The following is an 18,645-nucleotide window of genomic DNA, read 5'->3' on the forward strand; positions in this document are numbered from 1 at the left end:
TGGCATGAGGGATTGTCCCAGACCAGGAATCAAACCCTTGTCCCCTTCATTGGCAGGCAGATTCTTAACCACTGGCCCACCAGGGAGGTCCTATCATATCTATTACCACTGCCAATCACAGTATCAAGAAGGTAGGGGTGGTACATTTGGATCATGAATGGATACATGAATGAGAAACCTGGGTTTTCTTCCAGCTTAGCCACACCTCTTTATGTGTCCTTGAGTGGGTCACCTCTCTTCCTTGGGCCAGTCCTTGGTCTTCAGTGACTCAGGCATTTCCGTACATGATGGATTTTACTGGATGGAAGAGATGAATTATTTAACAGTAGTCGAAGAGCTCATATGAATACTATGTCAGTTTCTAAATTCTGGCAAAGCCATGTGAAGACCTTCCAATTCAATACAGATTGACTTCCTGGCATTTTCCTGAATTGTCCAAACCCCAGTCCATCGGCCGTTACTCACGGTGAGGGTTCAAATGCCAACTGACTCAGCAGCAAGTGTGCTCGGGAAATGGGGCCATGGGGAAGTGCTTGCTCCCTGCACACATCAGACAGGAGGGCTTGCCAGGAACCAGGTTTCGCTGACTCTGGGTCCCTGGTTTCAGTCCCACCTAAGGCGGGTCCCCCTTCTTGCAGAGAATAAGGCACACTGACTTGGAATGTGCCTCCACGGTCTATGAGAACACTCCCATCAGCCTAAGAGCCGAGCGCCTGGTGACATACGAGATCAGAGCCCAGACCACGGTGGACGGCAAGTGGCAAGAGTTCAGGACGAACCAAATCACGCAGAAGTTCGGGCTGGCCGAGCCATCCTGCAAAAGCCACGTGCGTGCTCGTCTTTTCTCTTTGATTTCTTTTTTTTGCTCTTTCTCTCCGCACCTTTTTTGGGATCACTGGCTTTACATCTCCAGTGCTCTACGGGAGAAGTTTGTTAGGTTTTTAAAGGATTATCACAGCTTCAAATTACACTAAAGAGAAACCTCCTAGAATGAAATCTGGGCATACTGAAAACCCTTAAGTCAAACCAGACTGCTTGACTTGGGTCACACCAGGTCCTTTCTCCAGCTTCCCTAGTGGCTCCGCAGTAAAGAATCCTGCAGTACAGGAGATACAGGAGGCATGTGTTCAATCCCTGGATCGGGAAGATCCCCTGGAGGAGAGCATAGCAACCCACTCCAGTATTCTTGCTTGGAGAACCCCATGGACAGAGGAGCCTGGTGGGCTACAGTCCATAGGGTCAAAAAGAGTCAGACATGACTGAAGTGGCTGAGCATGTATGCACACAGGTTCTTTTTATAAATATGGAAGGGTACTTTTAGGGGGAAGCAGGATGTTTGGTGGAGGGTATTTGCTGCCAGCACCTCCACTCTTGCCTGGACATCACCTATCACTTCCAGCGAAATCCACAGCCCAGCCCACCTGCCTGTTGCTCATCCGAGAAGAACTGAGGTCATCTGCCTCAGTGGGCTGCCCTGGCATCCAGGTGGATTCAGTACCTGGCTTTGCTCCTGATGACTGCAATCCAGAACCTGCCGGAGAGCCTGTCTGCAGTGCTGGGAGGCTGTGAATCCAAGCCCTCACTGCCCTTCAGGGAATAGGTGTGTGTGTGCACACCAGTCCTGGCTGCAATCAGAATCACCTGGTCCTTTGCAAAGTTCCCAGGTCTGAGTGCCTCCCAGACTTGAACAGATATCCTGTGGGGGTTGTGGGGGGGGGGCCCAAGTATTAGTATTTTTCAAAGCTTCTCAAGTTATTCTCTATGATGTTAGAAATCAGAATAGCAATTTCCTTGTGCAGGTGGGAGGCAGGAGGAGAAGGGGACGACAGAGGATGAGATGGTTGGGTGGCATCACCGACTCGATAGACATGAGTTTGAGCAAGCTCCGGGAGTTGGTGAGGGACAGGGAAGCCTAGCGTGCCACAGTCCATGGGGTCGCAAAGAGTCAGATACGACTGAGTGACTGAACGGAACTGTGGAGGCGGGAGCAGGGGAAGCTGGAATGTTGACCAGGAGGGAATATGAGAGAGATTTCAGAAGTAACTGAAATGGTCTTTATTATGATCAGGATGGTGACCACATAGGAGTGCTCACCTGGGAAAATCCATTAAGATGTATCCTTAAGTTTGGTGCACTCTCTTGTGTTCAAGTTAGACTTAATTTTTTCAGGTTTGTTTTAAAAACCTTCTCTACATGATTCTTGGTGTGCAGCCAGAGTTGAGAAGCAAGCACCTTACACAGTTGCTAGGCCTTCCTCTTTTCAACCCTTCTAGAGGGTGATTGCATTTATCCTAAAAGTTTCCTTTGCTTTGTTTTATCTTTTAGGCCTTGAAAATCCAGACTGTGGGCATCCCTATCTATGCAAGTTTTTCATTTGTCTTCTCATTATCATAACAGTTTTCAGAAGAATTTCTTCCACTGGTCCACATAAGAAGAAATAAAATAACATGAAAGGGACTGCTCAAATACTCAGCTGACTCTCCTTGTTAGCAGTGGTCGCATTAGCCCTTTTGTTCGCTGTCTTGGTCTGTTGGGCTGCTATAACAAACCACCGCAGACTGTGGGGGCGGGGGGCTTATAAACAACAGAACTGGATTACTCACAGTCTGGAGGCTGGAAGTCCAAGGTCAAGATGCCTGCAGATTCCACGTGCTGTCTGGTGAGAACTTGCTTTCTGATTCGTAGACGGCTGTCTTCTCCCCATGTCCTCACATGGTGGAGGGGGTAGGGAGCACTCTGGGGCCTCTTTTAATGAGAGCAGTAATCCCATAGGGAGGGCCTTGCCCTCCAGACCTATCCACCTCCCAAAGGCCCCATTTCCTAATGAGATTACCTTGGGAGGTTAGAATTCTGGGGAGACATGTTCAAACTATAACACTCTCATTTGTGTTGTTTGAGGATGGAAAGTACCAGAGCCATGAGTCTGTTGCCATCACTGACCCCAAAGCTCCCTGAGTTCAGCTCTAACTTGATTACATTCAGGAGCACTCTGAAGGGAGCACCAGCAGCAACAACATAGTCCAGTGGGGAGCTGCAGGGATTCCCCTTTCGTGACGCATTCTCTGCCTGCTACACAGAACAACATACCTGACCATTGACCATGGCAGACGAAGAGGTAGGAAGGGACGACAGTAATTATAAGGTATGGAGTGACTTACTGACTGTCCCACCTTTTTAAATGGAACTCTGTGGTTTGGAGAAAACAAGGGAAGAGAGTTTCTCTTCTCACTCTGTGGATTAGTTTTCTATCTCAGTGTAGTCAAGCACCACAAGTTTAGTGGCATAAAACAGAGTGTATTTATTATTATACAGTTGTGGTGACTCAATAGTCCAGGTAGCTTTGCCGCATCACCTGCTCAGGGTCAGGTCTACAATCCAGTGGTGGCTGGGCTGTGTTCTCATCTGAAGACATGAGTGGGGAGAAGCCATGTGCAAGCTCGTGAGGTTGCTGGCAGATTCATTTCCTCGCAGCTGTATGACTGAGGGCCTGACTGCTTACTGGTTATTGGGAAGAAGCTACCCAGGTTCTAGAATCCCCCTGCACTTCCCTGCCACATGGGGCTCTCTAGAGACATTTCAGAGCATGGCTGTTTGTCCTTCAAGGCCAGCAGGAGAGTTTCTCTCACTGTGGTCTGCTAAGACAGAGCCTTGCATAATCTAAGGTTATCTTGGTGATGACCCATCACCTTGACCATGTTCTCTGGGCTACAAGAGAGTCACATGTTGTACCTATACTCAAGGGGAGAGGCTTATACAAGGGATCACTTTAGAGTGTGTCCATCACAGAGTGTTATCCGGTGTCTTTGGGAACGTGATGGAGCATTGCTGATGCTGTATGGACAACAAGGTGGTAGACAAAACTTAGTCTAATGATCACCTTAGAAGCAGATGGGCTAAAGGAGCCCCCTTCCCAGCAGAGGAGTGATGCCCTGGGCAGAGTGATCTGGCAGGGAGAGAGGTTGGTGGGAGTGTGAGAAGGGGCCTAGTGGAAGAGTTGGACAAAGGAACTGGGAGATGGGTCTGTCCTGCAGGCCTGTTCCCCCGCTTGCATCTGGCCAGGTCCAGCCAACAGGAACTGGTGTTGGGAGTTTGGAGAATAGGAGACTGGGAGAAACTTGGGGATTTCTCACCCTCTGGGCTGTGGACAGCATTTTCCAGCAGGAGCTGTGTCTCGTCTATGGCTCCAGCTCACGCTGTCATCCCAGTACCTACCTGGCAGACTCCTGCTGTGGTTTCAGGACCATCAGATAGACTTGCTCTGCTTCTGGGGACACCACCTGTGTATCCCTCCAGCCCCAGGGCAGTGAAGATTTCCTGCTGGTCTCCAGGTTGCCTCATTCTCCTCTGTTTGCCTTCAGAGGTCTTCCTTCATCTGTGTAATCTGTTCTCTCTATTATATTTATTCTGTTTGAAAACCCTGGAATACTTTATGCTTTTCAGACTGTCCCTGATATGAAGTGTTTTGATAAACTCATAGGTGTGACCCAGTGGGGTAGCCTGTTGGAAAACATGGCTTCAATTATTCCTCCCACCCCTGCAGGGCTGGGACAAGGCCAGGCAAGTGAGGCAGTCTCCTTGTGTCAAAATATACCATCTTTCAAATAGGAACTTGGTGAATTATCATAAAAACTCAAAACCAATGCTAAAAAGCTATGATGTAGGTTGATGAATCACCGCAGGTGAACACACCCCCATCCCAGCCACCTGATCAAAACCAGAGCACGATCAGCACCCCAGGTGCCCCCCCCCCCAACTTGAACCCTTTCCCAGGCACTGCTGGTCCTCGAAGGTAAACACCATCCCAACTCTCACATTCATTATGTCGGCTGTTTAGTTTGAATATTTAATGAACCAGATCGTGCAGCGTGCCCTCTTACATGCCTGCATCCTTTTGTTCAATGTTATGTTTAAGAGACATCTGAGTCTTCATAGGGAGCTGCAGTTTATTTTCAAATAAGCAAGATCATTTCCTTTTTATACCTGAAATGCTACTTCTGTATAATAATATAGGCTTGTCTGAAAAAAATGAGAAAATTCAAAGAATAAAATCCAGTGGGACTCCCATCATTCAGACATTTGGCAGGTGACCTTCCTGAATTATTTTTGATGTATTTAGAGTTTTCTTCCCATTCAAAATGGGATTATGCAATGAGTTCTTCCTTAGAACCTGATGGTTCTTAAATAGGATGGGTTGTTTTTTTTTTTTTTTTTTCACAGAGAAGCACAGACTTGGGAGAAGAAACAACGATAAATTTGCCTTGCCTCCAAAATAATTGTGCCAAGTCAGAAAAGTCGCTTGTCACTTCCTGTCTCTGAATGGTGCTTCCTTGTCTATAAAAGGGGGATAAGGCAGCCCCTCCATCTCCCATCTCTCCAGGTGCTGTAAGCCCTGCAGCCACTCCTGCATGTAACAGCTCCCCCTGGAGCAGCTCCCCAGGCAGACGAGGGGATGGGGATCGACATCACTGGGTCTGGAGACAGAGCAGCCTGGTGGCATTTTTACCATGGTCCAGGGGGTAACAGGGAAGATAAGAACTAAAAGCTTCTGAAAAGCAAGTCTGCAGATGTCCAAGAGGGAAGACGCTGTGAGGAAGTGCTGCTGAGACATGAACGATTGCCCACTTGCTGAGGGAAACCCCTGTCCTGGCTCAGCTGTTTGGAATACGCAATGTCAGTTTTCCCAGAGTGCGCAGGACTGGGAATAACTTGCAGAACGTCAGTTCCCAAAAAGGCCCCTGTAGGGTGACTAGTTGAACTGTGAGACTCCAACAGCCAGGGATGTGGGAGAAAGATATCCTCGCAAAGGATGGGGAAGGGTCTAAAGGGCTGATGCTTTATCCTTTGCCTCCAGGAACAGCAGTTGGAGACACTCAAAACGGACCTAGGGCGTCAGGGACAGGGGATGATGTCATTTCCATATGGGGTGGGGAGGGTCAGGCCCAGAGTGACAGTTCTGGTTCGAAGAAGCTACACTTGGGCTTCCCTGGTGGCTCAGCGGTAAATAATTTACCTGCCAGAGCAGAGACATGGGTTTGTTCCCTGGTCTGGGAAGATGCTGCGGAACAACTAGGCGCTTGTCAGAACTACTGAGCCTTAATCTAGAGTCCCGGAGCCACAGCTACTGAGCCCTCGGGCCCAGTAAGAGAAGCTTTTTCACAACGAGAAGCTCATACATCACAACTACAGAAAAACCTATGCAGCAGTGAAGACCCAGGACAGCCAATAAATAAAATCACAAAATGCTACACTCGACAGCCTCCCTGAATCCTCCCAACTCCCCGTGAGGTAGGTATATTTTCCACCTCGGGGAGAATGGCAGCTGAGCCTCAGCGAGTTCAAAATTTGTGCATCCCAGTTTCCTCGGACTGGCAGAGCTGGGGGAGGCCCCTCAGGTCTGGCCAGAGAGCCCACCTGTTTCCACTTCCCTCCACAGCCCACCGAGAAGAGGTGAAAGTTTAGTGCTGTGTGCTAAGTCGCTTCAGTCGTGTCCAACTCTTTGCGGCCCTATGGACCATAACCCACCAGGCTCCTCTGTCCATAGGATTCTCCAGGCAAGAATCCTGCAGTGGGTTACCATGCCCCTCTCCAGGGGGTCTTCCCAACCCAAGGACTGAACCCTTGTCTCTTACGTCTCCTGCACTGGCAGGCAGGTTCTTTACCATTAGCAGCACCTGGGAAGACCCAGAAGTTTTAAGGTGTTTCATTGAAGTATTTCTTGAACACCTAATATTCACCCCAACAGGGCTATTCATTGGCAAGAACCTGCATTTTTATCTCCTGGGCTGCTGGGAGGTCTTGATGCAGGAGGTCTGGGGTCACACCCAGAAACAACTCTGATCTGAATATGTCGGTTCCCCAGCAGGGTTCCCCACTGAACCCCACACACCCAACTGTCTTCCTCCACCAGTGAAAAAAATTCAACAACAGCAACAAACCTGTGAATCTATTTCACCACATTGGCCAATTTTATTTTTAAAACTAAATTTCCTGTAATGTGAAATAGAGAACATTAATGAGGCACTCCCCTATGGGTTGAGCATGGTAGCTCAGCTGGTACAGAATCCACTAGCAATTCAGGAGACCCCGGTTCAATTCCTGGGTCAGGAAGATCCGCTTGAGAAGGGATAGGCTACCCCATCCAGTATTCTTGGGCTTCCCTTGTGGCTCAGCTGGTAAAGAATCTGCCTGCAGGGCGGGAAACTTGGGTTTTTCCCTGGATTGGGAAGATCCCCTGGAGAAGGGAATCTTCAGTATTCTGGCCTGGGGAATTCCATGGGTTGTATAGTCCATGGGGTCGCAAAGAGTCAAGACCAGACTGAGCGACTTTCACTTCCACTTCTATGGGTGGACAATTTATTGTGATGCAGAGTCCACCCCTTTCCACTAGGGGGCGAGGTCTGCCTCAAAAGTGGGAACCAGAGTTTCAGTGGCAGAAATTTGCAACCTAAAAACCCATCTTGCAGGTTCTCCTTGCTTAAGTGGGTCAAAGGGAACCTTTTACATCCCAGGTGAAGCTCTGGGCATGCAAACATCAGCAGTGTTCACATCACAAAATCTCTGGACCTTGGAAGTAGCAATCGAGACAAAAAATTCTTCAGATGATCTTACACGTGAGAACTTCTTAGACTGGAATTTAAGAAACCCATAGTCACAATGCCAAAAGCAGTGACCGCGAGTGTTGGTCAACATAACATGTTAAATGCCACATCCATGACCTTCTCTATGTGTTCTTATCCCGTCACCCACCATCTGGCTCACCTCCCCAAACCTTCCCTCAACAGAGATAGCCTAGGATTCACTCTGTGCATAGCAACTCTTTTGGGTCCTGAAGTAGCAAGACAGGGTTTGAGTCCTAGCTCTGCCCCCTTACTAGCTGTGTTGCTTTAAATAAGTCACCTAACTTCTTGAACCTCAGAGTCTAATCTGAATTGGGCCATAAGACCTGTGGTATTAAATAAGTTGATGTGATTGGTAAAGCACCCAACACAGAGGGAGCTTGATACAATTTATCTCTGTTCCTCCTTAATGTTTGGAGTCATTCAGTATTTACTGCAAGCCACCCCAGTATTCTTGCCTGGAGAATCCCAATGGACAGAGGAGTCTGGCCGGCTGCAATCCATGCGGTTGCAAAGAGTCGGACACGACTGAGTGACTAAGCACAGCACAGTATTTATTAGGTCAAGATGGATGCTCCGTGATATTGGTCAAGTAATTTCCTCCTCTGGGCGTTTCCCATTATGCAAAATGAAAAAGTCGAGACACGTACTCTTGGTAGACCTTCCCAGTTACAATCATTCACTGAGTCCTCTGATTCCATGAGAGGAGAAGCATGGAAGTGAATGGCTGTACCTATGACCAGGAAAAAGAGGACCCGGGGAAGAAATGAACTGTCTTTTCCCATGAGCTCATCAGGATGCGAGTGAATTAGAAAGAGCAGAGGCTTTTTTTCCTCTTTTTTCTTTTGAGAGTTTTACACCCTGGAGACGAGCGTATCAGACGAGAGAGGAAATTTTTGCTTGTAAGCCTGGGATGAGAAGGGGGCGTGCTGGGGCCTGCAGAGCTGCTGGTGGGGAAGGGTGGGCTCCCCAGGAACTGGGTGGGAGAAGTCCCAGCCCCATGTGCACACAGGGGGATGGCCTGGGATGTGTGGGAGTGTGGCCCACAAGCTCTGAGGCCTTGAGACCTGGGAGGCAGGCAGGACGGACTCTCCTGGAGGAGACAGGAGAGAACCCTCTGCAGGGAAATCTCTGGGGCAGGGCTGTCCAACAAAACTCTCTGCAGTGATGGACAGGCCCTATATCCACCCTGGCCTACATGGTAGCCACTAGCCTCGTGTAGCCACTGCACTAAAACGAGGCTAGTGTGACCGAGAAATTGAGTTAAGTTTATTTCATCTTAATGTAGTTGAATTTAAATAGCCATAAGTTCAAGTAGAAGGAACAGGATTGGGTCCTTCCAGTTTCTAGAGATCCCCCTCCCCCGAGAGCACTGAGCATTTTGGTCTCTCCCCAGGTCCTGAAGCAGGGAGCGGCAGTGGCCAGCCGTGCCTGAGGCTCACCCTTCGGCCAACCCAAACATTTGCCTGGTCTGCGGGCCGCCTCCTCAGGGGCAGGGAGAAGCATGTTGGGGGAGAGGAGGCTTCTGATGTCCAGGAAGCCGGACTCAGCTCTTGTGTCGAAGGTTCCAGTGATACCCCAGTTTTACCTGCACTGACAATTATTTAAATTTCATTCAAAGTGAAATAAAACCAACAACTTAATTTCTCAGTGGCACTGGCCACATTTTAAGTGTTCAGTGGCCATATTTGGCCGGTGGTTACCATATTGGACTTCCCTGGTGGCTCAGATGGTAGAGAATCTGCCTGTAACGCAGGAGACCTGGGTTCAATCCCTGGGTGGGGAAGATCTCCTGGAGAAGGGAATGGCTACCCACTCCAGTATTCTTGCTGAGATAATCCCATGTACAGAGGAACCTGGTGGGCTATAGTCCATAGGGTTGCAAAGAATCAAACACGAATGAGCGACTAACACTTTACCATGTTGGACAGGGTGGAATAGGATGAAAGGCTCCCAGGGCTCTACTTGGTGACTCTGAATGAGTCATGTACCTTTTGTGCTTTCAACCCTGACTCATTCGTTCATGCCAAGAGTTCCTGTGGGCGGCCGCTGTGGACCGGGCATGGGTCAGGGCTTCAAAGGGAACAACACAGTCTCCACCGTCATGGAGCCCACAGTGTGGGGAGAGATGGGTGTTGATGGAATCCTTGCACTGACTGATGCCTCAGTGCCCTGGAGAGAGGAAGCCCACTTCTTTGAACGCTTAAAGCAAAGAAGCTGACCTAGGTCCCAGGAGGGTGTGCACGGCCCAGCGAGAGCCCTCCACACGGAAGTAACACCTGGGCTGAGACTTGAGTAGGAGTGGAATTAAAATGGGTTAGGGTGGAAAAATCAGAACCTTCATATGCTGCTGCTGGTGGTGAAATGATGATGATGAAAATGAATGTGAAATGGTGCAGCCACTTTGGGAAACAGTCTGGCAGTTCCTCAAATGATTAAACATAGAGGTGCCATATGATCCAGCAATCCCACCAAGTATACACCCAAAAGACACGAAAACATACGTCCACACAGAAACTTGTGCACAAGTGTTCATTATTCATTTCATTTCATTTATCCCTGCTGTTTGATCATATTTCCTCTTTTATAAATGTATTTTCTTTGTGGAAAACACAGGAAAATATTTTAAAATAAAAAAAAACATCCGTATTCCTACCTTTTAAAAATGTTCATTATTCATAGTAGCCAAAAGATGAAAAAAACCCAAATGTCTATTAGCTGATAAACAGATAAACAAATTTAGTAGAGCCATTGTTGTTCAGTTGCTAAGTCATGTCTGACTCTTCGACCCCATGGATTGCATCTAGCCAGGTTCCTCTGTCCCTCGCTATCTCCTGGATTTGCTCAAATTCATGTTCACTGAGTTGGTGATGCCTTCAATGGAATATTGTTCAGCTGTAGATAGGAATGAAGTACCTACTAATACATGCTATAAGGTGAATGAACCTTGACAACATGATGTTAAGTAAAAGAAGCCAGCCACACACGCAAAAAGCTCTATATGGTTCCTTGCATGTGAAATACCAGAACAGGAAAATAGACACAGAGTAGCGTAGTGGTTGCTTAGAGCTGGAGGAAGGACAAGGCTGGAGAGAGAAGAGGGGTAACAGCTAAAAGGTACAGGGTTTCTGTTTGAGATGATGAAAATGTTCTGAAATTGATAGTGATGGTTGCTAAACTGTAAATATACTACAGATCATTGCTGGACATTTCAATGGGTGAATTGTATGATACATGAATTATATCTCAGTGAAGCTGTTTCTTTAAAAAAGGAAAAGTTGGGGGCTCAGGAAATTCAGTCCAGACAAGTACATGGGCAGAGGAGCCAGCTTCATTGGAGGACAAGGAAGAAGGCCAAGTGGCCAGAGCCAGGGCAGCAGGCAGAAGTGGCTGGAGCTGTGATGGGCTGGACATCAGAGGGATTTGCAAATGAAACGTGTGCCTTGAAAGATCATTCTGAATGATATATGGCACAGAGGTGGAGACTGGGGTGGCGCAGACTGGAAAGGAAGCTTAACACTTAAGAGCATTTTGTGATGGTCTGGGGAGAGTGGAAGGGCTTGGGCAGGAGTGACAGACAGACAGACGAGGAGAGACAGAGCTCAGCCCCTGCTCTGCCCAAAGGGAATGACCATCCCTTCACCGCCCTGCACGGATGCTGGCTGTGCTGTCGTGTCCCCGGGTGACCACCCCAGGGTATGACCGTGGCCACTCAGGAGACAGGAACCTCCACTGCTGTCACATACTGTGTGCATTCTTCCAGAAGTGCTTGCCCCAGTTTGTTTAAAAATAAATATTCCCAAAGGACGCTGGCTGGTGGCAGTGTCAATCGGTACTGCCTTTCTGAGGGTAATATGAAACATTTTAGAAAATGTCTTAGGATGTAAATTACTATGGTGATGGTTTAGTCGCTAAGTTGTGTCTGACTCTTGCAACTCCATGGACTGTGGCCCGCCGGGCTCCTCCTCTGTCCATGGGATTTTCCAGGCAAGAATACTGGAGTGAGTTGCCATTTCCTTCTCCAGGGGATCATCCTGACCCAGGGATCAAACCTGTGTTGGCTGCATCGAAGGCCAGTTCTTTACCATTGAGATTATAAGAAGGTCCTCAGTGAACCCCACCTCCCTGTGTCTGTGCCTCTTGGCCTTGCTTCTCCACTCATCGAGAGACAGAGTCTCTTTCTCACCCTCCTGAATGTGGGTTGCCCTGGGCCTTGCTTTGGCCAAAGAATGTGACCGAAGTAACATCGTGTGAGTTCAGGAGTTGGAACCACAGGGGCTTGCAGCCTCCACCCTGGTCCTCTGGGAGCCCTGGGACCAAATTGTGCAGCAGTCCAGACTAGCCTACCGGAGGCTGAGAGGCCACATGAAGAACTGAGGTGTCATCCAACTGTCAGCTCCAATTGCCAGACCTGTGAATAAGGCCATCTGGAACCTTCCAGCCCATTGCACCCTCCGGGGGATTACGGTTGTGTGAATGACCCCAGAAGGGTATTCCCCTCAGAACGATTTCTCTAAGTAACCCTCAGAATCATGGAAGTGACAAGAAAGAAAGTGAAGTCGCTCAGCCGTGTTGGAGTCTTTGCAACCCCATGGACTGACAGCCTACCAGGTTCCTCCATCCATAGAATTTTCCATGCAAGAGTACTAGAGTGAGTTGCCATTTCCTTCTCCAGGGGACCTTCCTGACCCAGGGATCGAACCCAGGTCTCCTGCATTGCAGGCAGATGCTTTACCTTCTGAGCCACCAGGAAAGCCCTATTTCTCAGAATCATGAGAAATAGTTAATTGCTGTTTTAAGCTACTACGTTTGGGGGTGGCTTATCACCCAGAAATAATAGAGTACTGAAAAAGTAGCCTTTTGATTAAACAAATCCACATTAGGCATTTATATTGATGAAAATGAAATCCAGAAAAGAGCCAATGACTTAGCTACCAGTTGTTCCTTGCAGCATTGTTTACAGTGCAACACATCAGCATGATCTTCGCTGTCCAACAGTAGGAATTAGAATACTGTTCACCATGCAATCATCGAAAAGTTATTGTTGAAGTGTTCTAGTGGCAAGATTTCCAGGTATACTATTAATTGGAAAACCAGAACAAATTCTAAAAACCTATGTGATCTCATTCAAGTATGCATATTTTAAATACACCTTTATATAAAGTTGGGCTTCTCTGATACCTCAGTTGGTAAAGAATCCAGCTGCAATGCAGGAGACCCCAGTTCAATTTCTGGGTCGGGAAGATCCGCTGGAGAACGGATAGGCTACCCACTCCAGTATTCTTGGGCTTCCCTTGTGGCTCAGCTGGTAAAGAATCCACCTCCAATATGGGATACCTGGGTTCGATCCCTGGGTTGGGAAGATCCTCTGGAAAAGGAGAAGGCTACCCACTCCAGTATTCTGGCCTGGAGAATTCCATGGGCTATACGGCCATGGGGTCACAAAGAGTCAGATACAACTGAGTGACTTTCAGTTTCACTTTATATGAAGTTGGTGGGTCCAAGGGCAAATTGTAAAATTGCTCTGTAATGTGGATGGTACACTTTCTTTCCACCAGCAGTGAGTCTTCCTGCTTCTCTAGGTCCCAGTCACTTCCCACCAGCCACATTTGAGAGGCAGGTCAATCCATTCTTGGAGCTGATGCAACTTGAAGCAAAGATAGCTTCAACTTTTATTTCACTGAACAGAATTTCCTGGTTTCTCGGCCACCCGGAGCTATCTTCCCCTGACCCATTTCTCACCCTAAAAAAGGGGCCCGATTGACTCCTGGACCCCCTTAAGGAGAGACCTTTCGAGCCCAGCATCACACAAAACCAACCAGGAAGCCGGACTCCTGGGCGTGGGGTGGGAGGGCAGCCGGCAGCAGGGGAGCTGTCGTGTGTCGACCCAGAGCCGCAGAAAGGGCTCAGCGAGTCTCGAACACAGTGATTAACTCCTCTTTGTCTCCGCATCACTGAGCAGCCCGGCCAACTGCCCGGCTTCCCCGGCAAGCTCTGCGTGAGTCATGCTGTCTTACTGTGGCTGAGCATGTTTCCCGGCAGGCAGGTGCGGCTGCTCCTTTATGTGCCCTTGAGATACCCAGGGAGTGAATAACGCTTTCTGTCCCCCTCTAACACCAGCTAAATATCGAATCTGTAATGCCTTCCTTAACACAACATAACGTTGCCCCCAGAGTCTTTTTTTTTTTCTGCTGGTTTCAGCACCCAAGAGATGAGTCTCCATTTCCTCCCCTCTTCTCCTGGCTGTTGAATCAAGGCTGAAGGTCCCTGGGGTCTGGGGCATTTCCTTAAGTAACAGGAAGCTTACTAACTCACGGGTTAACTGAGAAAATCATTTACCAAACCACATGTGAGCGTGCGTGTGAGCAACCCTTGAACTGCCGTGAAGACCGGAGACCCAGCGTGGCTTGCCGAGCTCCTTCTTCGAATGTGGGTCACTCCTCGAACTAGGACAGGCTGCAGGTGTTCCCTTTGTGCTCAGACAGACACTCAAATCTTAACCCCCGAGAAAAGAAGGAGGGCCAAAGGCCAGCCCGGGCACGTTGAAGAGCAGAAATCTCAGAAGGAAAACACCAAAGACCTCTTTGATGATGCAAGTGCCTTGTTCGCCTCTTAAATGACTATGTAGCCTGTTAAATTCAGTTAGCATCACACAGACCTGGAGTCCACTTCCCCTTTCCTTCAACCTTCTAGCTGTGTGACTTTCAGAAATCAAGTAACCTTCCTGAGCCTCAGTGTTTCAGCCTCCCAGAGCCACCGTGAAGATGAGATGCTGTGATGGATGGAGGTGTGTGGCAGGCAGAATACTGGAAATAAGATATCCATGTCCTGATCCACAGAGCCTCTGAATGTTACCCAACACGGCAAAGGGGAATTTGCAGGAGTGATTACATTAAGGATTTTGAGATGGGGAGATTATTCTCGATTATCCAGATGGGCCCAAGGCAGGCATCAGGGTCTTATAAGAGGAGGCGGGGCAGCAGATTGGAGAGGTGGAAAGTGAGGAGACAGTAGAAGCAGACACTGGAGTGATGTGGCCACAAGCCAGGGAATGCTAGCAGACTCTGGAAGCCAGAGGCGGTGAGGATCAGCTTCTTCCCTAGAGGCCTCAGGAAGAACCAGCCTTGCCGACACCTTGACTTTATCCCAGTAACGCTGGCCGCCACACCTGTAGGGGAGTATACATGGATGTGGTTTTAGGTCACTGAGATCGTGGTAATTCATCATAGCGGCCACAGGAAATGGATACAGGATGTTGTGAAGATAGTCCTCCACAAGGAGAAGGATTTGCTGTAACGTCGTCAGAGCAGGTGAGGCCAAAGGCAGTGGGTGTGCCTGATAAGCCAGCAAGGAGGCTGACCACAGGTGTCTCTTTGCATGAGCTTATTCCCCTGAGGGAAGGTGCTCCCGAGGCGAGCAGCTGTGTGGCTGGAGCACAGCTGCGCCCAGACCCTGCCTGGTCACCAGCTTTGGCGCCAGGGCAGTGGGGAGAGGCTCTGGACAGAGCCTCATGGGGACAAGCTGTCCTGCTCTGGGGCCCAGTGACAAGGCAGGACACAGAGGGCGTAGGCAGCATTTGTCCCATTTCTAGACACACCACAGCCTGGCTAAGGCCCAGGAGACATGGCCGGGCATGTCCTGGCACCCTGAAGCCTGCGTCTCAAGACCGCTGGCTGACCTCAGCCTTGGCCTGGTCACTGTCCAGGTGGCAGTGGAGAAACAGCCCCCTTGGAGCCTTGCATGCAGCAGCATGCGTGCATGCTCAGTCGCTTCAGTGGTGTCCATCTCTTTGCAACCCTGTGGACCATAGCCCACCGGGCTCCTCTGTCCATGGGGATTCTCCAGGCAAGAATACTGGAGCGGGTTGCCTTGCCCTCACAGGCATCACTGGGCTTCCCTGGTAGCTCAGCTGGTAAAGAATCCACCTGCAATGCTGGAGACACCAGTTCAATTCCTAGGTCAGGAAGTTACCATGAAGAAGGGATAGGCTACCCACTCCAGGATTCTGGGGCTTCCCTCGTGACTCAGACAGTAAAAGAATCCACCTGCAATTCGGAAGACCTGGGTTCGATCCCTGGATTGGAAAGACCCCTTGGAGAAGGGCATGGCAACCCACTCCAGTATGCTTGCCTGGAGAATCCCCATGGACAGAGGAGCCTGGCGGGCTACAGTCCGGGGGTCGCAAAGAGTCGGACACGACTGAGCAACTAAGTATAGCACAGCACAGCACAGGCGGCACTAAGAGATTGGAGCTAAAGACACAAAGTTCCCCTGAAACTTCCTCAAAGAAGTCATGCAGTGAGCACTCGGGGAGGCGAACTCAAGCTACTGGAATGTGGACACTCTGTGATGGTGTCACTGGTGAAGCCTTGGCCACTATCTGGCCTTCCTGTCACTAGTCAGATTTTCCCTCCGGGACATCTGCTCCCTGAAGGTCCACTGACCCGGTTCACAGCCACCACTCCACTCCCTGCACAGATGTGACCACACCTAACATTTCATAATGTAGCTTATTCCCTGATACTCACGTATGACTCTCTGAGAGTTCCTCCTCCTCTTGGACAGTCTTTTTCTGGGTCCATCCAGACAGCCATCAACCCCAGCGACCCAGCAAGATGCTGGGTGTCACAAGACTTCTCAAGCACAGGTGTCTTAGAGAGTTTTGTTAACCCATCAGCACTGAAGCTGATGGCAAGGGTGCCCTGCCCACTGGGGGTAGCCCTAGGATTGGGGTCTCTTCTGCTCAATTAGTCAGTCAACAAACCCCAAGTGGGTGGCCTGTCCTTATGAGCAGACGCTCACCTGCCCAGCTGTGCTCCTCAGCTACCAGCCTGGTCAAGCAGCCTCTTTTCCCTCCTGATCTGCAATTCCCACTTCTCCTCATGCCTCCCCACCCCGCAGCCCACAGCCCACAGAACAGACCCAACAACCCAATCAGGCTACAAATTAGATCAAATTGTCATTCCATTGTTTTAAAACCCTCTGTGCATGCTAAGTCACTTGAGTTGTGTCCAACTCTTTGTGACCCTATGAACTATAGCCCTCCAGGCTCCTCTGTCCATGGGATTCTCCCAGCAAGAAATACTGGAGTGGGTTGCCATGCCCTTCTCCAGGGGACCAACCTGGATCTCTTACATCTCCTGCATTGGCAGGCAGGTTCTTTACCACTAGCGCCACTTGGGAAGCCCACTTAAAACCCTCTCTGCTAAGTTGTTTCAGTCGTGTCCGACTCTTTGTGACCCCGTGGCTTGTAGCCCGCTAGACTCTTTTGTCCATGGGATTCTCTGGGCAAGGAACACTGGAGTGAGTTGCCATGCCCTGCTCCAGGGGATCTTCCCGATCCAGGGATTGAACTCTCTTTAAGTCTCCTGCATTGGCAGGTGGGTTCTTTACCACTAGCACCACCTGGGAAACCCACTTAAAACCCTTTACTGCCTTTCAAATAGGACTTGGAAAATACATTTCACAAATAAAAACACAGAATGCCAGTTAAATTTGAATTCCAGGTAACACATGAATGATTTTTTAGTATAAAACTTATTTGAAATTCAGATTTAACTGGGTGCCCTCTATTTTATCCAGCAACCCTAGCTGAATATTGATGGATGCCATTTCAATTCCTTACCTTGGCACAGGGATCCTGCAGGGCCCACCTTCCCCTGCCCCCCCACCCCCGGTGGATTCACCTTAACCCTTTACCTGCTCCCCATACCTCCCACCACTCTGAGCTTCTTCCTGCTGCTTGAGCATTGAGTCCTTCCCCGCTCTGAGCCCTTGGGCTTTCTGTCCTCTCCCTGGAACATTCCTCCCTGGATCCTCATACTGCTGGCCTCTAGGTCCCAGGTCTCATCTCCTGGTCACCCCCTCGGGTGGCTGCCCTGAAGCCTTCCAGGCTCTCCCTGCCCCATCTCTCTCTCCTGTTTTCTTCCTGCTGCTCATCTAAATCCACTGCTCACTGGGCTGGAAAATCTCAGGAACCAGCCAAGTGGAAAAGGCACAGGAAGCCAGTGAACTGATTTTCCATCGGGATAGCCTGAGCTGGGGTCAGTGAAAGCTCTGGAAGCGTTGTCCTGGTTCTCCTGCCACATTACAGCTTACTCTTCCCTGTGGGGCTGGAGAGATGGGGCGGGAGAGGGACGTGTGTCTCTTTCAGGGTCTTTCTCTCCCCACCTCCTCCTTGGCCATGTTTTGTAACATTATCGCCCACGGCATCTCTCTGTCCTTGTCACTGCCTTGCCTTCTTTATTCTCTAACTTGGCTCCCCTAGTCACACATTAAGGAAGGCTTTCCCTGGTGGCGCTGTGGATAAGAATCCGGCGGCCAACACAGGGGACATGGGTTCAATCCCCAGTCCAGGAAGATTCCACGTGCCACAGAGCAACTGAGCCCGCTTGCCATAACCACTGAAGTCTTCATGCTCTAGGACCCGAGAACCACAATTACTGAGCCCCTGTGCCACAGCCACTGAAGGCTGAGAGCCTAGAGCCCGTGATCTGCAACAAGAGAAGTCACTGCAGTGAGAAGAAGCTAGAGCGCCAGAAGTAGAGAGTAGCCCCCGCTCCCTGCCCGCATGCAGCAAAGAAGACCCAGCACAGCCAAAATTAAATAAATACAGCAGTGTGTATATGTCAAAAAATAAACTAATTAAAAAAAAAAAAGAAAAGAAAACTCTGGAAGGTTTCTCCTGGTCAATGGGTATCCACACAGATCTCACAAAAGGTTCTTATTGTCACTGTGAGTTTTCCTCTGAAAGCCTTTTTCAGAACTGGGCATCCTGAGTGATTCTAGAATTTCAAAATCTGTGGAGGGGAGCAAGCTGGAGAATCCTTTTGTTCACGCAAGTTCAGCTCCTCTGGAAATTGGGAGCCAGCCCTCAAAAATCTCAGATGTTCTTGATGTGAGCCTCTTGGAGACCTTCAGAGGCGATCCCTGGCTGAGGACTTGCCAACCTCAAGGGTAACCTCTGTGCCTTGAAACTGTGAAGTTAGAGCAAGAAGCCGGTCACACAAATAGCCTTGCAACCTGAGTG

The 18,645-nt window shown here is 49.4% G+C and overlaps 1 protein-coding gene across 6 annotated transcripts in view; it reads left to right on the top strand.

Moving 5' to 3' along the window:
* BTBD16 (BTB domain containing 16) overlaps positions 1-2,504 on the top strand; it is a 56,700-nt gene extending 54,196 nt beyond the window's left edge. For 5 of the 6 annotated variants that reach the window (XM_061403731.1, XM_061403732.1, XM_061403730.1 and 2 more), the window contains 2 exons: positions 639-827; positions 2,326-2,504. In XM_061403731.1, coding sequence (XP_061259715.1) covers positions 639-827; positions 2,326-2,394 — 258 coding nt within the window. In that variant the 3' untranslated portion in view covers positions 2,395-2,504. The remainder of the gene's footprint in view (positions 1-638; positions 828-2,325) is intronic. The other variant, XM_061403733.1, reaches the window with a different exon arrangement.
* Positions 2,505-18,645: the final 16,141 nt, after the last annotated feature.

The sequence above is a fragment of the Bos javanicus genome, chromosome 26, assembly GCF_032452875.1.
Source record: "Bos javanicus breed banteng chromosome 26, ARS-OSU_banteng_1.0, whole genome shotgun sequence".
In the NCBI taxonomy this organism is placed as follows: Eukaryota; Metazoa; Chordata; class Mammalia; order Artiodactyla; family Bovidae; genus Bos; species Bos javanicus.